The sequence below is a fragment of the Lates calcarifer genome, linkage group LG1 (assembly GCF_001640805.2).
Source record: "Lates calcarifer isolate ASB-BC8 linkage group LG1, TLL_Latcal_v3, whole genome shotgun sequence".
Lineage (NCBI taxonomy): Eukaryota > Metazoa > Chordata > Actinopteri > Centropomidae > Lates > Lates calcarifer.
Genome location: NC_066833.1, coordinates 20,668,649 through 20,689,787, shown reverse-complemented (window position 1 = coordinate 20,689,787; position 21,139 = coordinate 20,668,649). Strand labels below are relative to the sequence as shown.

Below are 21,139 nucleotides of genomic sequence, written 5' to 3'. Positions count from 1 at the left end.
AGATTAGACCTCCTCTCAGGATGGTGTGTGTGCTTGATTACTGTCACTATCAGCTGGTTTCAGTCAGCCACCTGACCACCTTCTGCACCTATTTGGATCAGATATGTTGTGGCCATCTCTGGAGACATGAGGGTGAAAAGCTTGATTTTTCAGTTTGTTTCATTTGAAGGATTTTCAAGGAATTGGTACAAGTATCCAGTATCCTGAACTACTCATTGAGCCTATAGAAAAGTGTCATATTTTTAAGAACATGATTGTGTTTAAAAATACACACACACACGTTATATTCTGCAAAGTAGATGATTAATCCATTTTTTTAATTTAAAAGGCCCTTTGAGGAATATAGTGCTAGTTTTAAATACATCTTGTAGAGCAAATTATAAATGCAATTTTATTTATATAGCCCCAATTCATGACAGAAGTTATCTTGAGGCACTGTACATATAGAGCAGGTCTAGACCGTACTCTTTATCTTATAAAATTTACAGAGAGAGACCCAACAGATCCCACCATGAGCAAGCACTAGGTGACTGTGGCAAGGAAAAATTTCCTTTTTCAATGCCACACAAGTACAATTCAGTACAGTTCAGTAGTAGAAAGTCTTTAATTGGTAAAGCATGATCCCCGGCTCAGGAATTGTTTAGCCTGTAGGCCTAGAAGGACATGACAAAATGTCCAGGAAGAGGACCATTATCAAACAGAATCTAATCCTGCAGGACAGAAAATTTTCCTGTAGGACATGTACAGATTTCCTGCAGGCAACAACTTCGAACACCTGTGGAGAGAAACACATCCCTGTAGGATTTTTTATAAGTAAAGTAGATGTGAGATGTCGAGGAGTAAAAGTGCAATAGTTCCCTGTAAAATGTAGTGAAGTATACGTATAAAATATGCAGGCTAAGTGCACACTGCTGTGTTACAAGAAATCTGCATTGCATTATACTGGGTGTGAGTATCAGTCAGTTCTTGTGTCATTTCTTGTGTTTTACAGACCATTTCTCTGGTTTGTCAGTAGGGGTCGGTGTAGACCAACGCTCTATCTTGCGTAAATCTCCTCGTGTTACGAAAGCACTTACACGTGAGTTTGTAAACAAGAGGGTGCGTGGAGGAGGGCGGCCATTCCCCGAGCTCAATGATATGAAGGCCCGTCACTTTGTCCTGGCAATATTTGCCAGTGTGCTGTGTCTGTGCCAAGGCTACACCCTCAGGAGCTCGGTGTCCTGGGTCGTGTCTTCTAACGATGTTGTGGAGGACGCGGACCTGTCGGAGGAGGTAGCCCCGGCGTTGCTGGTGGACGGTGCGGCTCTGTGGAAGCAGGCTTATCCGTCCTCCAGCGTCCTCGGAGACAGCGTGGAGAGCCCCGGAGAGCTGGTGAAGCCCGAGGACGAAAATGTGGCGCAGCTCTCTTCTCGTTTGTTTTCATATCGGCTGGAGAAGGTGAAGAAGTCCACCGGCAGCTCTCCTCCCCCGCACCAGGAGACCGCTAGGACTGCCAGATACATAGCACACTATAGTGACTGGGGACATCTGTCCACCATTTCAACTCAAGACAAGGTGACACACACTGAGAGGAGGTGGTGTTTTGGGGGCGGAGGGGCTCCTGGTCCTGATTCTAATCCAATATGTTGGTGTTCTCTGGGCTTGGCCTTCCATGTACATGTGTGAATACAAGTCAGTGCATTTCAAGGGACCTCACAAACAGCAAACAATGATGCATTGTTGAATTAAGGCCCTGCCAGGCAGTTATGTGACTGGACCTCTGGTTGGAGTTGTGTAAAGCTATACTGGGATTTATGTGAGGGCATTTTGTCTTCCAGAATAAATGTATAATTTTATCTTGTCATATGTGAGTAATTATGTGCACAAACTAATATTTTGTGCATATGTTTAAAAAATCATCTTTCAGGACTTTTACTGAAGCAGAATTTGGATTGTAGGAGTTAGCAGTGTTTTTTACATTGTGGTATTTCTACTGTTGCTTAAGTAATGGATCTGAATACTTCTCCTCCTGCTGCAGAGGTCATATGAACCAGTGTCACCCCAGAGTGCACCCCATTATGGATCTAAAATATTCCTGGTTTGTTTATTACTGGCTGTGAATCTTTATTTTCTTTCCCCCAAAGTCAAAGTTTAAAAGCAGTGTCAAAGTCTTATTCACTCTGGTAGATAAAATTATGGAGGCAAACTTTTCAATCCTTTATTTATTTAGAATTTTTATAGTCCAGAAATAGATTTTATAATACAACACAGTTACAGACAAGTTTTTATTCTCATGGGTCTGGCACTGGGGGTGGGAATTGCTAGTATTTACATATATTGATTAAACTGAACCACAGGAGTAACTGAATGAATACTGATTCTACTTTCTCATTATAACTGGTTCTGGCTCTCACGTTCTGTAGAACACTACTGGTCTGACTCTACCGGATATTTGCATGAGCGAAAAATGTGTCTCATACCTGTAGCAATCATTCCACAAGTACTGAGATCAGTCAGCCCCTCAACCCTGAGAAAATTTTGAAAACACCTAATTAATTTTAATTTCATTTATTCACATCTTCTGTGATATTTTTATTGACTTAAAAAAGGGCCTCCAAATCATGGCCTAAAAAACTCTGATGGAGCGTTATTTACTCCTCCAGGAATAAAGACTGTATTTCTTCATTTTGTTGGTTGAAAGCTGCTCAATTTAAAGACACTGAAAACTCACAATGTGTTAATTTGAAATAATAAAATACCACTAGTGCAATTCTCCCACCAATATACTTTTGCAATGTCTTAATTTTATTGTTAGAAATAAGACACAGGAGTCATCTCTACAACTTCATTGCTGAGTTTGCTCTGTAACAAGATATTTTTGGTAACATCCTGCCTTTTTTCCTTTTTTTTTTTTTTTTAAAACACAGATCAAAGGTGTTCCCTTTGGGAACATTTTCTCAGTCAGTGATGGACCACTGGACAACAGCACTGGAGTTATCTACTTCTACGTGACACCAATGGACAACTCCTGTGTCAGACTTGAAAAGTAACCCCTATGCTTCTCTCACCTTCTCAGAGGCAGAGGGGGAATTCTGCAGGTAAGCCTCACATTTTAAATGTGCTCCACCGAAGTTGTGAAGTTTGCTAAGGGCAAAAAAGGCAAAAATCAACCACTGGGCCTGCATTAACTCTCAGTCCCTCCCACACTACAGGCAGTTTGTACAGTTTTTCTTTCTTTGCTGAAATACTACCTTCACCTAAGGTTTGCTGTGTGGTAATTTGATTATACACAAATTATTTAAAGGGAATATGTAACAAAGCTTAAGACAGGGGCTGTCTTAGCACACAGCCTCAAGGTTAGGTAACGAAGCAGGACCACCGGCTGCTGGACTGGTGCTTTAGTAATGCTCATTTTCAAACAATTTTCCTAGTATAATTTAGTAAAAGTCAGTTGACACACAGTCTGGAGGGACCCCTGGACAGATTTCTACTTTGCCTGTTTGGTCTAGCCATTGATTAAATCATATGTATGTGAATTTCTGAAAGGCTGGAGAAAACTGCATGTGTGTGGGTGTGAGTTACAGTGGTAACATGGTCTTTTATGTCTCAAGGCAAATGGTGTACGATCCAGAGGATCCAAGATGTGCTCGACTGACACTAACAGGCAAGATGGTGGAGGTGGCCCCAGAGGAGCTTGCGTTTGCAAAAGAGGCAATGTTCTCAAGGTAACTGAGATAATGCAAGATTTATTAGTACATGAATACATGTTGCCCTTTTTCATTGTACTAACTGTTTTTGTAGACATCCTGTGATGGCAAAGTGGCCAGTGGGACACAAATGGTTCTTTATGAAGCTGGAGTTGATCCAGGTCTGGCTGCAGGACTGGATCGGAGGCACATCACTCATTCCTTTGGAGGACTACTTCAAAGCTACACCCTTCTGAGAATATCCCTCCCTCTGCATCACGTCAGCCCACTAAAATAGATCAGTTCAGCTGTCGACACTACACACATCACTCTAATAAGGGGCGACAATTCCCAAAGCAGTGACGTTCAGATAATATTTTCAACATTTTTTTTTTCCCAAACACTTTTGCTATTTTAATTTGTGAAAGTGAATATTCTTCACACCTACTTTTTCTATTTAGCTCCTCAGCTCAGCTTGATCAGTTTCCTGTTTTGGGCGTGTGAATGTATTTTTAGTCATCACTGCTGGCATAGAAAATTATGTGCCAATTAATTTGTTCTTTTTAATCACTGAGTACTATTTTATGGGTTTGCATTAAACTGTGTGTGCTGTTTGAAAAATAAATGAATGTTAGCACACAAAATGATTGGCCATGACTGTGTTCTGTTAGTTAATCAGTTAATTCTTGTAAATTATTATTATTATTATGTCTTCAAGGTAAAGAATGAACTTTGATACTACGTTAGATATATGGTGCAAGTGTGTGCACGCAGCTGCTCAGATGAAGCATCAGTGTTGTCTGACTCGTAACTTCAAAATGCAACATTGTTAGAGAGTGGTTCTGCAGTCATGAATGGTGCATAGAGTGTGAGTAAAATAAAAAAGTATGTATATAGACCATATCAGTCTCCTCTCTCCACATCAGAAATAACCTCTGCAACTGACATTTAAACATGAGAAATCTTATCCAACGTGATGATGTTTCTTGGTGTTTATGGGGTTTATCTAATTACTGTATTTGTAAGGGAGTACTTGTTGTATGGACACCCCTAATAGAACAGATGATGCATACATACAGATGACGTCTACATTAATGGAGCTGAAACAGGACCACTAGATGGTGTGTTTTCTCCTTGTAAGATGAAGAGGCCCTGCAGCTTGGTGGAAAACAGAGGTTGGTCACTAAGAAGTGAAGGTCAGCAGATAGTTCACCATAGAAAACAAGCACGGGCCAGTTGTTTTCAGCATTGCTCGCTGGATGGCCGGCCTTGCAATTATATGAATATGAAGCATTAAATTGAAAATGAAACTGATGGAACTGAAGATTAAGACAGCTTAACACTCATTATGCAAAATAATAATAAAAAAAAAAACTGTAAATGCAGACATTTATGTTTATGTATCTGTGTTGCACTATGACCTTAGAGACATGATTGGTTATCATGAACACATAAACAGTGATTGCTTCAGATATGGTTGTATTAATGTCCTGCTGTTAACACAAATGGTAAAACGGACCAAATAGATTGATATACTTAGCAACATGTCCAGTTTAACTTTTTCATTATGGTAATTTGACCTGTACTAACCAACAGATAGTGGCGTAATCTCAGTCTTAGCTCAGGCACAGTAAGTGGTGTCGCCATGGATTTAAGATGATAAAACTCACAGTTTCCTCAAGACAGAAATGATTAAGAACTGCTCTATCCGCAGCCAATTAAAACAATAGGTGGCTCTGAAGCAAATATTTATTGGTTGTATTATTGACCACCGCTGTTCATGGAAATGTAGTCATTTTTAACTTGCCAAAATTTCAGCAGCTGCAGCTTCTCAGATGTGAATATTTGCTAGATTCCCAGTTTTTTCAATCTTACTTTTGAATGTTGCCCAGACAAAACAAGCAATCTGAATATGTTAAATGACTTCTCTTTTTTCTAACATTTATACAGTACAACAGTCACTCAGTTATTAAAGAAAGTAACTATCAGACTTATTGACAGTTAAAGCATTTCTTGGTTGCAGGTCAGCTACAATGGCATAATGAAGTCTTGCCCAAGGATTTCTTTGTGATACTTGACAGACAGAAAAACTAAACCAATTTGCTAAAACACAACTTTACAACACATAGGTTCAATGTAATTAGACAAACACAATAATTTAGCTTAGTGGTGTACATTCTATACAAAGTACTTATTAATCATTCATTCATTAGTCAAATTATGTAGTCAGGAATTATAAGGAGTAAACCAAGTTTTTGGTTGGCAGTCCAGCTTCTCCAGACTATAATTCCTTTATTTTGAAAGTTATCACCGGAAAACCTGCTTGTATATACTTACAAGTGACTGTCGCAAGTTAGTTTATGAAAAGCGTTTATATGGACGTCTGAAAGCAGTTTGTGGGTATTAATTCCTTTCAGGGCGTGTGTTAACTAAAGTGGACGGCCTCTAAATGTGAAACTGTCCTGCGACGAACTGCGACAAGAGTCCCTGCTCTCGTCTAGCTGCTTTTGTTTTGGTAATAAGCAGGTTGACGGACCCCGGCGCAGCTAACCTGCGGAGTTTCAACTTAATGTTAGCTCGGCAGCTAAACTAGCCAAAACAGACTGTGTCGCAGTCGGCAGGTCGACCGGCTAGCATGACAGGGAAAAGTTAGTGACTACGTTGAAATGGTAGCAAGATGCTCGGTTAGTTATCAACACACTGCTGTAATTTTTTTTATTCATCTGTTGCCAGTCGAAGCGGAATCAGCGTGATTTGAGGCGTAGCCTTTCGGAGCCCGTCAGAGACTGAGTAGCCTATCCCAGAGGATCAACCGTCACACGCTCGAAATGCTTTCTACTTGTTGTGGCTAACGACTGGCCGTAAAAATGACAATGGGTTATATCGGAAGCTAGCTCGTTTTTATCTTAACCGACCATGTAAGCCGACGTGTCACGAGAAGCAGTTGACTCGTGACCGATCGCTGTAGGACTGTACAGAAGGAGACAGCCCTCCGAACAACGACAAGAACAGACGCACCGACACTGAGGGTACATCCGAGCACCCCTCCTCCCCCTCCCAGCGCAGAGGTCCGTGCTCACAGTCCTGTTAACTGGAGTGGGTTTTTTTTTATTTTGTTTTACCATTTGACGCCCCCATATGCCTGCGCCTACGCCCGTGTCAACATCCTGAAGGCGGAGAGAGACGGAGGGAGGGAGGCAACGGCAGCTCCGGGGTCCCCGACACTCAGCCGAGGAAAGGCATCGCTGAAATGAGATGAGGCTCAGAAATGGAACTGTGGCCACTGCGATTATTTTCTTCACGTCTTTCCTCAGCCTGTCCTGGTACACAGCGTGGCAGAATGGCAAAGGTAGGTCGAACATGTTCTGCCATTACGATCACCGCAGAAATGTAACGTGTGTTTGAGTTTTTACAAAAGAGTGATATTTGTTTAGGCCTGTTTAACTAACTGGTAGACATGGAGCTGACGTGGGTCCAAGCAGCATGTCGTAGGAGAGCAGGTGTTGCCCATTTACCTCGCTCCCGCCCGGATTCTGCTCAGCAGATTGGTATTTACAGACAACGTGCCATTTCTCACGCAATCTTGGTGTACATAATGCAAGAAATACCTGTTGTAATATTTGGTCTTTGTAAACGGGGTTGTGTGTATTGTTTTACTGTAATACTGTTCCCACTGATGTGCGAGAGCATGGCAGATCTGTAGTCAGTCCTCATCTCACCTCACCAACCTCAATCAGTTAGGGATAATTTATTATGTCCCAGTCAGTTTAAAGCACCAGACAGAACAGTCTGCAGCACTTCTCAATAATCACATTTCCCCTGGATACAGAAACACTCAGTCTTTCATCAGTTTATCACCCATATTTTCACATGTCCTGTCAAACATCTGGTCTCAGACTCATTACACAAGTGTGTCTGTGTTTCCATAGTACGCAAGGCCTGAATGCTTTCATGCCAGGTTTAACCCAGTCCATGTGGAGAGGGTTATGGGCCTTGGTGACTTCTTATCAGCAGAGTGTAAATAATTGCAGCCTTTAGATAAATTCCAAGCCAAAGCTTCATGTCGTGAGCTTATCAGCTCCATGAAGTATTTTCCTTTAAATGGAGTCCACTGAGTGCCACCACTCGAGCAAGCAGAGGCTGGTCCATGGCTTGATGAAAGTGTGCGTGTATGTGATAAGCAAAGGTCGAGTAAAATGCCCTCTGTTCTGTCTGGTGCACCTGTTGATATAGTCCAGTAGGTCTGTATTCAGAACAGGAATATTGAGAGCAGACCCTTGTGTTCAGTTTTATTGGCTAGTAGTTTTCTATAAGTTGGAAACAAGTTCCCTCTCATCTGCACTTCACAGTTGTCTCCACAGTTGATAATATTGGTAAAATGTACAACTTTTGAGGAGGTGAAATGTGTAGGTACATATTCAGATGTGAGACAAAAACCTATTTGACCTAAAATACAAAATAACCTGAATATTCAAAGATACCTAGCAGGCCCTGTTTATAGCAGACACTTTGACCTGTCATAGCAGAAAAAACACAGCAGTTACTTTTAACATTAATGATTACTCCATTGTAATGAAGAGTCTCAGTAAGCCATAACATTGTGACAGTGAGCCACCATGTACAATATCAGGACCCTGACACTGGACTAAACATGGAATTCAGCCTTCATTAATTTTATTATTTACACTTGTGTTTTTTCTGCCATGACATTTTGAAATTTATGAATGGCTAAAGCTGCTGTTTAAGAACAAATGTGCTGGCTTATAGCAGAGAGCTCAGCGATCCTCAACTGAAGGAAACTCAAACAAGTAGCCAAAACAAACAGACAAAACACAAACAAAGGGAGAAAATGTCTTCCTTTGTTTGTATGCTGTGTGTTGTCATATAAACAACAGATTTTCTAATTTAACCACGCATGTGCAGCATAAAGATAAAATACAGTAAGATTGTGAGTAACAATAGTTGTCAGTTTCTCCAAAACTAAAACTAAACATTTTTGAACACCACTGACAATGGCCACCATATCAATATGTTTTTAGTGTTGGACCTGCAGTGTTCTGCGTGTTTGTTTATTTTCTGCACATGCAGCAAGTTTCTTCATGCCTCATGTTTTGAAAAATTAACAAATATGCATCTTAAATTTAGTTACATTTTAGTTGTTGCTTATTTGCTTCATTTCTTTCCTAAATACTGCCTTTGTGTTGTTTAAAATGCTGTTTTTATTTTTTTATGTTTTGTCGATTTGCTTTTGTTTCCTGAAGCTGCAGTGCATTGAGCATCATGTTATTGAAAACATCAAGCCTATATGTTCAGGCAAAGGTTAATTTCAGTCTGGTTTACAAAATGTGACAAATGTTTATGTTCTGGGGGCAAACCCGGTGTGAGCAGTAATAAATAGCTATTTTTGGCATCATAGTGAAGACCAAAGTATTGATTTACACCAAAAACTTGTGTAGTGTAAATTTTTTTGAAGGCGACTGACACAAAGAGCTCTCATGCTCCATGCGCATTACTGTTTGGTTTCTTTTTGTAGTGGCGATTAAATGTAACACTTCAGTATCCTAGCTGGGGGAGGGGGACAAACAAAAGAGATGCAGTGAGATCTGCAGTAGACTTTAAACACTTATCTCAAAAGTCCCACTAAAATACAATATACCCACATGCAGATTATTGTGTTATTCCAAGATGCCTGAAGCTGAGTGTTTATTAGGTTATCAATTCTATCCTCAGTGTGTTAGTTCCATATATTAATCCCAAGGTACATAAAACTCTGATCAGTGTATTGCCTTCAAGTGTGGGCTTTACCTGCATCAACAACATCACAAGCTTTATTCATGTACTTTACCGTGTATTGCACAGGCTCTCTGGCTACCAGTCTCTCTGTGTTTGTGTTTTCTCTTATCTTAATTTGAGATATTTTAATGCAGTTTTCTTCCTCTTTTCTTCCCTTAAACATGTGGGCCCTTTTAATGTCCCCTATCATTTCTCTCTTCTTGATGCTGCCTAGCGTGGGTGTTTAGAGTTTACTTGGCCTCCGGCATTGAGTCATTCTGGAGAGGAAAAATTTCAAAAACTCGTTCCAGTAGCTGTACATAGAAAACATACTTGTTTAGGCTTATGGCTGTGTTGTGTGATTCAGTTACTGTAGCCTTTAAAGACACTGTTGGTGGGGTGTTAGGGTAGAGAGGTTATCCTGGGCAAATTAAATTTTTAAATTTTTTTTGTCAGACTCTTTGCTTCCGACAGCCTGTCTTGTTCCTGGTCACTTGACTGCTGTGAATGAGAGCTGTGCCAGTCAGCTGTCCAAACACTCCATGTTGAATGACTCTCCAGAGTGTGTACTTCTCTGTCAGAGTCTGCCTCATCCCCTAGCGAGAGACTGCTCTCTGGTATCTCAGTGGTTATGTCTCAAGTAGACCTTAACAATGTCGACTAACAGGATAGATATGAATAACAATGTTGGGACTTTAGACTGGGATAGACCAGAAATTTGACATAGCAGCGTAGTGAGATGCTTCCTTTTGGGGTGATGTTATCAGTACACTGTTACCATTTAGGCCTAGCAGAGCGTTGTCTCTTGATGACATCTCCTGTTTGCATTTATTACATTAGTGGCAGCAGAGAGAGGAAGGAGAATTCACACGTTGTGCATGATAAAAACTGATTAGTGGGTAGAAAGGAAAAGCAGATTAGAGAGGTATAGTTTCAGTACCAAACTTGATAAAGACTACAAAATCTACAAGAATACCCCCTCTGATGAGAAAGTCCACTGGTGATACAGTAAACATGCGTTAGCCACCTTGTTTGTTGTCAATGGAATGTGAGGAAAATGGCACTATATCACCATGACCATATTATGCCACCACAAGGTGCTTTCAAAACGTAAATTTCCATGTGTAATGCTCGTGTCTGTCTTCTCCAGGCACAGTTAGTTAATTGCTGTTTTTTTTTTTCATTCAGGAAATCTCACTGAGATCAGATCTCTTTTACAAGAGAGACTTGAGAACAAATCACAACAAAATGAGCCATTAACACAAAGCAGTTATTAGACAAATAGACACTAATTAAAACAGTCACAAATATTATTAAAATATCAGGAAGTAGAACTTTAAAGTCCCACAGGTCATAGTTTGTTTTGCAGTGCATTCCAGCAGTAAGGCATCAGGTTGGTATAAGGGAGACACCTTACTTCTGGGAATGTTTAACAGTAATTTGTTGTCATGGTTGTTGAATTTGAACTTGACAAACTATGTTTAATGTTATGGCAATTTTTATGAAAACACAGATATGGTGACACCTCCCAGAAGTGATGACCATCTGACCTTTTCACATAACTCACTATGGTTAGTTGGACAGATGTCTTGGGTAATGAATCAAAACGCATTTGTGATAGATGGAAAGAATGTACAGGAAGTATCCATAATCTTGTGTAAAGAGAAAAGTCGATTGAGTATTTTTCCGTCATCAATGGAGAAACAAGCTCTGATCCTGTGTAGAAATATAATTAGAATTTTTAGTTTCAGTCCAGTAATATAAACAATGTGCTTCAGTTGGACCTGTGACACACTTGTTGACAAACAGAGACAGCTCTAAGGTGCTAATGGCTGCAACGTAATTTTCCCATCTTCCCGTTTTGTAAATCTGGCTTCCTCCTTGCCTTCCTTGAACCACTGTGTTCCTCTTCCTCTGTGTTAAAAGGCATGGTTTTCTTCCATCATCACATCATCCCAAACACAATGGGCCAAAAATAGCAGAAGTGATTGCAGTGAAGAGGGTAAATGAGCAGGCAGATAAGGGAGGGGGGTAGGCCAGATACATGGTTTATTAGGTAGAATGTGAAAGTATAAGGCTGGCATATTGTGTTTTCTCATTTGTAGTGTTTGTCTCTCTGTGTGTATGTATACATTTAGTTTGTGTGCACTGTGAGGAAGGGCAGTCTGCCAGACAAATCCTAAGTGGCCTGGAAGGAAGAAGTGAGTAGAAAAGGCCAAATCTTAAAAGACGGAGATGAGAAGAGCCTGAGGTAGGCTGTATGATGGAGAGAAAGGGCCACAGTGCTGACAAGGCAGTGAGACAGTGGGATAAGTTCTTTTTTCTGTTATGTGCTGTGCTTAGTCACACGCTTACATCCACCCTCCTTTATCCCAGACAAGCCTTACTCTGTCTAAACAGGAACGGGCGTCTTCAGCTGTTAGTAAGTCAACAATTAGCGTTGTTTCCCTCCTCATGCTTCTGCTCACTTCCTTAATCCCACGCTGCTATTCATTCATTCATTCATTTATACATGACGCTTCCTCTCTACCTCTGGACAGAATTCCCAGACAGCTCACAGGCTCTCCTCACTGTCGGGATGGAAAGATGGTGATTGTTGGGCTCTAACTGTTCCCTGTTTATTAATCAGTGGCACAGGCTTGCTGAATAGACTGGGACATGTCTGTACACACCTGTTTGTTTGTGTGGATAAGATTGTACATACCTACAAGTGTCTTGACAGCTGAGGTGATGATCTCTTCTAGATATACAGTACCTCAGTGTAATTCACTGTCACCTGGTTGTACTAGACATATTTGTTTGAGAATTTAAAAAAATTGTGTCAGAAAATAGTAAGGGCTCCAAATACTAATTATCTTCATTTTTTTCTTTTTTACATGTGGACTATTTTCTTGATTTACTGTATGTATAATATTTTTGCTTGCAAAACGTCAGAATGAGTGTAAATGCCCAGTATCATTTCCCAGGTCCTGATGCAATGTTTTCAGAATGCTCATCACAGTGCAATGCTCAAAGATATTCAGCTGACTATAATGTAGACAAGAAACTGAGAAACTGCATCAAATCTTCACATTTAAGCTGTAAAATAAAATAAAAAATGACTGAATATATTAGATAGTTATCATAATGATTTCAGATTATTTTCTGTCACTTAAGTAATTGGTACATCAACTAATCCTTTCAACTCTAAAAATAGTCTTTGTAATGGACTGGATCCCACTGGATATCATGAAACAACTGATTGGTGAAAGTGGAGTTTCCAAAAAAAGACTGATAGCTCTGGCTGATCACAGCCTTTCAGGAGCCAAGTGAAGCCAGAGGAGTGGAAGTAAGCAGAGTGGGGCATGCTTTCAGCTCATTGCTGTCAGACAGTGTGCTCTGCCACAAAGGGAGACAGCGGGCTGCAGGAGCTTATCATGACTTACAGCACAGTAGAGAAAGAGGAGTGGGTGGAAGGCAGGAGAAACAATGAGCCAATGGTGATAAAGCAAAATTAAGAATCTGGGTTGGAAAGTTACCAAGGGGGCAAATATTAGTCTGGGTTTTGTTGATAGTACTTTACTTTTTAATCCTGGAACTTTTTCACTGCACTTGAAAAGGTGAGGTGAATGGGTTGTGGTGTACTGCAAAGAAAAAAAGACAGAATGGGATAAAAGTGAGCATTTTCTCATTCTGCAAACTACATAAAACCGTTCAGGGAGTATCACTAGCCTACTCATGGATCGACTTGCACTTCTCTTCAGGGAAATACCATCAAAAATCAATACTACTACTCTGTGTCTGTGTGTGTGTGTGCTTGTGTGTGATTTTATTTATGTGTGTTGGTGTGCTAGTTTTTTCTGTGTTAAGATAAGTGCTCCATGATTTACACCTACTGAGACTGTTAAACCAAAAAAGTTTAACTTCCATTAACTTGATTATTGTTTTCTGTCCAGTGGATAGGAGTGTCACAGGACAGTATGATTCTTCATATGACTATTTGACTTCTGTAACTTCTGAATTCTACTTAAGTGTGATTAACCTAACATGACTTATGGACCTAATGTTGGAGCATTTGTGAACTTTTGCATCTGGCCCCTAAAACACTAACATACTGTAACTATTACCGTTTTTATCCTATTAATCTTAACTTCTTGTTTTGAACCACCTGCCCTGCGTAAGAGATAATAATCTGGTTAAATGTTTTGTGTTGCATGCAGCAGCTGCAGTATTGAACCACATGGTTAGCAGGTGCACCACTGCGTGAGTTTTATACATGCATAATGCATATGGACATGTTTTGCATGCATGTACATCTTATTCCTATGTCTGACAAGTGGAATCTGTAGCCACAAGTGTATAAGAAAAGGCTCATTGATGTGGCAACTTTTCAGCAACTCAAAGTTTAAGGACTATTAAATTGGTTAAGGTTGCTGACATTACAGTATAATGTGAATAATAGCTGGAGTGTCTTTGAGATCAATTGGCTTTCTGTCAGTACCTGGAGACAGTCTGGTGGGATCGAAATTAAGAAAAAAATATTTTGATCAATTGGACTCCTGGCAAAGCACCTGAGTCCCACTTTAAATAGAGTGCATTAAAAGGAGCCTAAACACAGAGGTAATGTGGACTCACAGCTGCTTTTGTATGGACAAAAAATGAAAGTATATATACAAAGAAAATTTCAACATCAAAATTTTTAAGAAAGCTGAATTCTCTGCGTTAGATGTCTCTTTTACCAGCCTTACAAATACAAGGCCAGTGGTTAACAGTTTTTAGACTGGAAGGTCACATTACCCGCCTAAGTATCTCTTCTGCAAGTCTTGGCTTTACTTTGACTCTTTTATCCATTTCATGCCAGGTTTTGTGCCTTGGCGAGCAGAATCCATAATTTAAAGGAAAAGTTCAGTATTTTGGGAAATATGCTTATTTGCTTTCTTGCTGAGAGTTAGATGAGAAGACTGATATCATTCTCATGTCTGAACGATAACTAAGAAGCTAATGCGAACAGTTGGTTAACTCAGAGTGGAAGTGGGGGCAAACAGACAAACTGACATTCTTGTCTAGTTATGTGCCAGACTATTTCTTGGTCTAGACCAGTTACCCCAGCAACAAGCTGAGACTCCAGGATGAACAGGATTTTGTTTGTTCTCCAAAAATGTGATTTGGAAAAACTGAACTCAGATCAGTTTATAATAAACACAATGAGACCATTTTCAAGTGGAGTATTGCCTCAGTATAGAGTAGTTTCAATGTCACTGTGAGAGACAGCCATGTCAACCACAATTTGCTCTAAACAGCTGGTGTTAAATCAGTTTTTGTTCTAGTAATATTTAGCTGAGCTTGTTTTTCTCAAAATAGATATTTCACAGAGTGATTTTCCTGTTTTTGTAACACTGGAATGACAAATGGTACCTCTGCTATCTACAGTATTTTATAGTTACTGAGGACAATTGAGGTTTGATTTCTCCCTCCACCTAGAAACTAAATATTTTGAAATGCTGTAGACCAGGGGCCAGTGACTGAAAATGTGCTGGGAAAGTGAAACTTTGCTTCAAAAAGGACATCTACATATTATGTAGTACAAGTCTCTCACTCATGCAGACATAAACTGCACAAATCCCTCATCAGCACTCATGAACCCACAGTCAGCAGCATGCATCAGCAGGGGAGAGTGAGGTCAAGGACGAGATGACTGTGAGCTGATGGATTCACTGATAAAACTCTTTACACTCTGGTGGGTTCAGGGCTGGATTTCTCAAGTATTTTTCAGTGCTAAGATCATCTTTGTTCTCTCTTAAATTGTGAAATTAAGAGGATTGTTATGAGTCAAGTTACTGGGTCTGTCAGCTCTCTCTCTGACATCTACTCTTCAGATACTTAAATGGTGTGCGTGAGGTCCAAATAAGAAAGTGCATTGATATAACAAGTATAACAACAATCTCATAATACCCATGAATCACTGTGTCATTTAAACACTGTATACAGAGAGTTTTCAAACAAGAGATAGGATGAGATACATGTTAATGTTCTTTTGTTGCTGCTTAAAGAAATACTTGATCATACATTTATCTCACTAATATGTCTATGATGTGCACTATCATTATACTATGGTATTACTAAACATTTTTGTGAGTCCAGTTGTCCTGTTTTCAATCATCCACAGTGATGGATTACCATAATGGATTGAGCAGTGGATGTCATCTTTACTTCAGTGTTGTGGCTCAGATTTTCAGTTGGTGTATACTAAGTACTTACCCTTAACTTTTCATATTTGAATGTCTTTAATGTAACTATTCTGCTTTGCGATTTCATAAACATATGGTACAACTATTGTCAGTTCATGAACACATTCACACAGTTTGCATTTCTAACACCTTTCATGGGAAAAAGACATGCAAGCAAGAAATGCAAGCTTCTTGTAATGTCCTAGTTTATGCAATAGTGGATATAGCTGCATAGTTTTTAATCTGACTTGTCCATTTTTTTTAGCAGAACTTTGATAAATGCTTCATATACTGAAGTGATAAACTGTCATTACATGGCTGCTGTGTACACAAGTGATGTTCATTCATGATATTCACCTCCTTCATTTTATAGCATTTGGTTTTCTTTAATCAAGTCTATCAGTTTAATCAAATAAATCATTAAATGAAGAGGAAAGAGTGAGACGATGTCAAGAAAAGAGGCTGGATGCAAACAGAGGGAAGGGGAGAAGAGGTTGTCAGGCTTAGAGGCAGAGCATAGGCACTTAGCCCTTCCCCCTACTACTCATGGTTCTAGAGATGAGAGAATAATGAGATTGAATAGATGTACTCCAGGCCTCAGGTAGGTCTAATTGTTTAATGCATTTGTGTACCCATGCAGTCCTTCAGTGGTTACATATCAGCAGAATAAGTGCATCATTCAACCTGTTTATTTGACTTTCATAGTGATACCACTTGATTTGTTTAAAAAATATATTTTGTGTTTTTCTACAGTTCTACAGCTTTTTATGTGTAGTTAAGGTCAAAATGTGATGAATAATAATGAAAATATATCAAAAGTTACGTTTTCCTGAACTTGTGCAAACACTGCTCAACATGCTTGAGCACTGACACATTATTCAGGTAGGAGTGGCACATCCTCAAAACTCATGATATTACATAACACATGCAGAACTCCTGCAGTGTCGCCACCTAATGTATATATGAGCGTGGGAAACATATTGCCAACTAGAAACCTAGTGGACTTCCTGTTTCTGTTCTGTGGCGCTCTGTGTCTCTTGTTTCTTTGCACAGTAGGATTACAGGCGTGGTTTCATCTCAACAGGTTGGAGTCCAACAATCAAAGGACTGATGTGAAGATGAAAGTCTTGTTTTAGGTTGAAGCTGCCCTCTTCTTGAGGTCTGGGCCAAATGACAGCATCTGTCTGTGTGTCTTAGAGATCACCATTCATGAAGAACAACACGGTTCTGTGGAAAAGAGGAGCCGGGGCAGAGTAGATGGACAATAGCCCAGTCAGAGAGACTGATGGAGAGGGGAAGATAAAGGGAGTCTGGGTATTGTTGTAGTTAAGGGTTGTCTGAAAGGGCACAAAAAAAATCTACCAGCAGAGGAAGATCAAACCTACAACCACGCCTGATTCTCTCTCTCTCTCTCTTTCTCTCTCACTCACACACACACACACACACACACACGTATATACGTCTGTACTGCTAATACTGGCACTGATGCTAACTTTTTAGGCAAGTCTATCAATGCCACATGTTTTCTTGCCTTTAATTCACTCTCATCTCCATTTCTAATAATCTCCAAATAATTTTAATAAAATGTATTTATAAGCCACTTTTACAAAAAAATGTCACAAAACTCGAAGCAATCAAAGAGGCAGAAGAATAGCTAAAATACTTCAACTGAAAGTAACCTGACAGAGCATTCAACAGAAAAACGTCATCGAGTAAGAGTGACTCACTGTCGTTTATGACTTAGGTAATGATGTCAGCAGTAGACCACAGCTGCTCCCTTTTTCACTGAATTTCACACCCTTTTACTTTCAAAACTCCTCCCCTAACCACTCAACTTCTGCCTCCTGATAAGAGCTCACCAAAGATGGGGTTTTCTCAGGTCTTTGCAGTAAACTGCTTTGAAACATCAGTAAAAACAAGAAGTTGGTATTGCCAATAAATGGTCTTGTGCCTGAATGCTGTATCATTGTCAACATTATCATCATATGGTACTGCTGTAGTTTAGAGTGCTTTAAACTGTTGTTGAAGTGCTCTACAGATCCAGTGTACTTCATTCCAAACTGCTCCAGTAAACCTAAAACCATCAGATTAGGACTGTCTTCACTGGGCAGCCCCCAGTTGTGAATGTTTGTAACCAATGGGAGAGCTGAAATTGAGCACTCATTGCTTAGTCAACATTACTAGATTACTTATTACCACTGACCTACAAAAGTTTAAGTCATTAATAATAATAAAAAAGTATCCTCAGGTGTTCTCAGTTTAGGTGCAGAGTAAAGCAAATTTCATCTCTTATTAGTGATATTTAGGCCACAGTCAAGGCATAAAGTGATTACAGGATTTCTACCAGAAAAGTTGTCAGGTTGAACGTCACTGTATGCACAGTGTGGGTGAAGAAGACTGATCTCAGACCTGCTATTTTCCTAAGGTGCAGACATGTTTTAACCAGCAGAGGTTATTCACACTTATGAAATTAGGCATATTGAAACATATCCTCTCAAGTAACAGATCCCCTCCTTATAAAATACTGTGCTTACTTGACTGAAAACAATCACATGATGCATGAATCGGTTTGTTACCAGTGTTTTGATGCAGATACAAATCCGGATGCAGATAAAAACTTTGCTTACATTGCCTCTTACATAACACATTGCATGTTCTGATGTGATGAAATGTAGAAATGAGCACTCTGTGAGTGATTTCTAGTCAAGGTGTTGATGTTACATCTGCATTTTCTTTCATGTAATTGAAAGTGTTTTCCACCCTTGAAAAATATAACTGGAGAGGGTAGCCTGGTGTAGCCTATGAAAATTGCTCTATAGTGAATTATAAGCTGCAACGTATTGCTTAAATGAGGCAGTGAATTATAGATACTATCAGATACATTTTGTTACAGCCAGATTTTCAGTAATGGATTTTCTACTTTGGACTCTTTCAAGTATTAGATTTTTATTTATTTAGTTTTTTATGACTGCAAATGTATAGGATTCACCTTCTAATAAACTCTGCTTTAATTTTTCTTTCAGAGAAGCTGATAGCATACCAGCGGGAATTCCATGCCTTGAAAGAGCGCCTCCGTGTGGCAGAGCACAGGACGCTGCAGCGCTCGTCTGAGCTCAACAACATTCTCGAGCAGTTCAGACGCGCCATTGCCGAGACTAACAGCAGCAAAGATGCTCTCACAAACTTCTCAGGTAACTGATATGTACAAACACATGTGCAGACTATAACTGAACGCTGTCAAAATATCTTGTGGTGTTGTCTGTTGAATTTAGAGTGTTCTAGTTTTCATCTGTTTGAGCAAGCCCTCGTTCTTAGTCTCTGTATCACTTGTTGTAAAATCCCCCAAAATTCTATACACTGTAACACAATGTTATAAAGATGATTAGACTTTATTGGAAATGCTCAGAGAAAGTACCACTCTAAGAGCTAGCTTGTTTCTAAAGAAAATGAAATGAAACAGACTTTTTCAATGATCATTTCCATTTTCCCAGGGTAAATTATGTCTTAGTCAGCCCTCACACCTCTGGGTAGGTTATTAAATCCAGTAGGCTGAAATTTTTCAATTAATCATTATCAGTTAATCTGCTGATCATTTTTTTAATCAGTCGATTTAATAATTTTATCAATAAAATGTCAGACAATTAAATGAAAGGTCCTTTTCATATTTAGTTCTATTATCATAATATAAGTCTTTTGTCTACACTGAAAATTATCTGTCAGCACAACTTAACTTTAATTTTCACAATGGCAGTTATTATACATTTTCAGATTGTTTGAACTTTTGATTAGAGTTTTGTCATGAATCATGCACACTCAAATAGAAGTTGATAACTCAATTTGATGAAATGATTTTGTCTAGTTATTGGACTGCCATACCAGAAACCATTAGGAGCCCTGCACAAAGGAAATACAGTTTTATGTGGTACACTATGCAGTATGGTATAAATTACAAGCATAGTCAGGGCCCTGCAGCAAGTGAGTATTCATACACTCAAAAAGAACTCACTTCTACTTCTCTACTGTGAGTCAGTGCGTAGTTAAATATTTAATTCAATAATTCTGTAGTTTACACATCACTGTTATATCAGGTTACATAGTGTTACTTAGTGTTAAGATCCACATAATTTCATTTCATGATTTGAGGAAACTTAAGAAGAGGACTCTTTAACTTGTTTCTCTGTGCTTTCAGATGAGACACAGAAACTACTGAAGGAGCTTGCAAATAGGAAACAGCTCCAGGTGCCAAATATCTACCATCACCTGCCTCACCTCCTCAACAATGAGGGCAGCCTGCACCCTGCTGTGCAGGTTGGACTTGGACGCACAGGAGGTGAGAAGCTTATACACACAGTGCAAATATAGTACAATGGTAACACCCTTGATTTATGAGGCTTTTTTCTCCAGAATATGCATGCTCATCCTGCACAAATACAGTAAAACCTCCTGAGATTCTCATTACAACAGGGACAGAGTCAAGTCTCAACAAGTTTTCTGTTGTTGACAAGTTCACAACAAGTATTCTCTCTGGACTGAGGTCTACAGTAATATCTTCTGAGGAACATTTAAAAAAAATAATTATAGTGAATGTACAGTACAATTCCCTATTTCATTTGCAAGTTGTGTATCCTGCCTCTTTGTTTGATTGAACAAAAATTTAATCTTGTTTTACTTTCTCTATCCTAATATGTTTTTCTGATATGTTCTTGCATTTGGTGTGTTCAGGAGGTTTTCTTGTTTCTTTTCTTCTCTCTTTTAATAAATCTGTGAGACACACTGAAAGTTTACATTAGAAACTGATTATAAACTGAGCATAAGATTACAAAACCTTGAGGGAGACACCACAGTGAACAACGTGATTTCCTGTGATGTTTAAGTTGATGTCACAACAACAACAACAACCACATTTTTTGCTGTGCAGTGTTGTTGTTGTCTGTCATTAGCCTTCACTTTCAGGATGATTTTGTTGCTCTTTCCTAATCATCTGTATTTTCTACAACCCCGTTTTTATTTTTTACATTGCTCTTTCTTTCACTCCTCAAGCAGCAGCACCTCTGCTATATCAAGTTCACTTTAAGAGGATTACTTACCTGGTATTCTGAGTATGATAGGAGGAGTGAATTTGGGGCACCAGGGAGGTGAGTTAACGGGCTGAACAGCTCAAATGGTCCTTCCACATTCCTAATGACAGTGACTGAGGGGAGGAACAGAGGCCCTTGACAAATTAGAGGAAAAGGAGAGGGACAAGCTGGAAACAAGTAGGAGTTTCTTTTACCAGGCCTTGGGCCTGTTTGATCAATGAGCGCATGGTATTCCCACAGGAAACAAGAAATGCAAGGCCTGTTGCTGCCAGCCTTCCTAGTCATTACTGGTCAAGCTTTTAGGACTCTTTTTGGGTTTCTTTCGGAAATCTTAGAGAAAAAGCCTAGCCACCGATAATGTACAGTTTGATGCTGTCTATTGCCTTCTACTCAAAAGCTTCCCACCCTTAAGCACCAT

The 21,139-nt window shown here is 39.4% G+C and overlaps 2 protein-coding genes across 2 annotated transcripts in view; both read left to right on the top strand.

Annotated features, from left to right (window-relative positions):
* Positions 1 to 1,057: 1,057 nt before the first annotated feature.
* Positions 1,058 to 4,312, top strand: creg2 (cellular repressor of E1A-stimulated genes 2). The gene is given in 5 exon segments (XM_018702285.2): positions 1,058 to 1,554; positions 2,907 to 3,008; positions 3,010 to 3,077; positions 3,591 to 3,704; positions 3,781 to 4,312. Coding segments are annotated over 5 exon segments (843 nt in total). The 5' UTR covers positions 1,058 to 1,137; the 3' UTR covers positions 3,923 to 4,312.
* Positions 4,313 to 6,020: 1,708 nt separating this feature from the next.
* Positions 6,021 to 21,139, top strand: part of mgat4a (alpha-1,3-mannosyl-glycoprotein 4-beta-N-acetylglucosaminyltransferase A) — a 28,989-nt gene continuing 13,870 nt past the window's right edge. Inside the window, exons 1-3 of the mRNA XM_018702288.2 lie at positions 6,021 to 7,014; positions 18,667 to 18,834; positions 19,833 to 19,973. Of these exons, the coding sequence (XP_018557804.1) occupies positions 6,921 to 7,014; positions 18,667 to 18,834; positions 19,833 to 19,973 (403 nt within the window). The 5' untranslated portion in view covers positions 6,021 to 6,920. The remainder of the gene's footprint in view (positions 7,015 to 18,666; positions 18,835 to 19,832; positions 19,974 to 21,139) is intronic.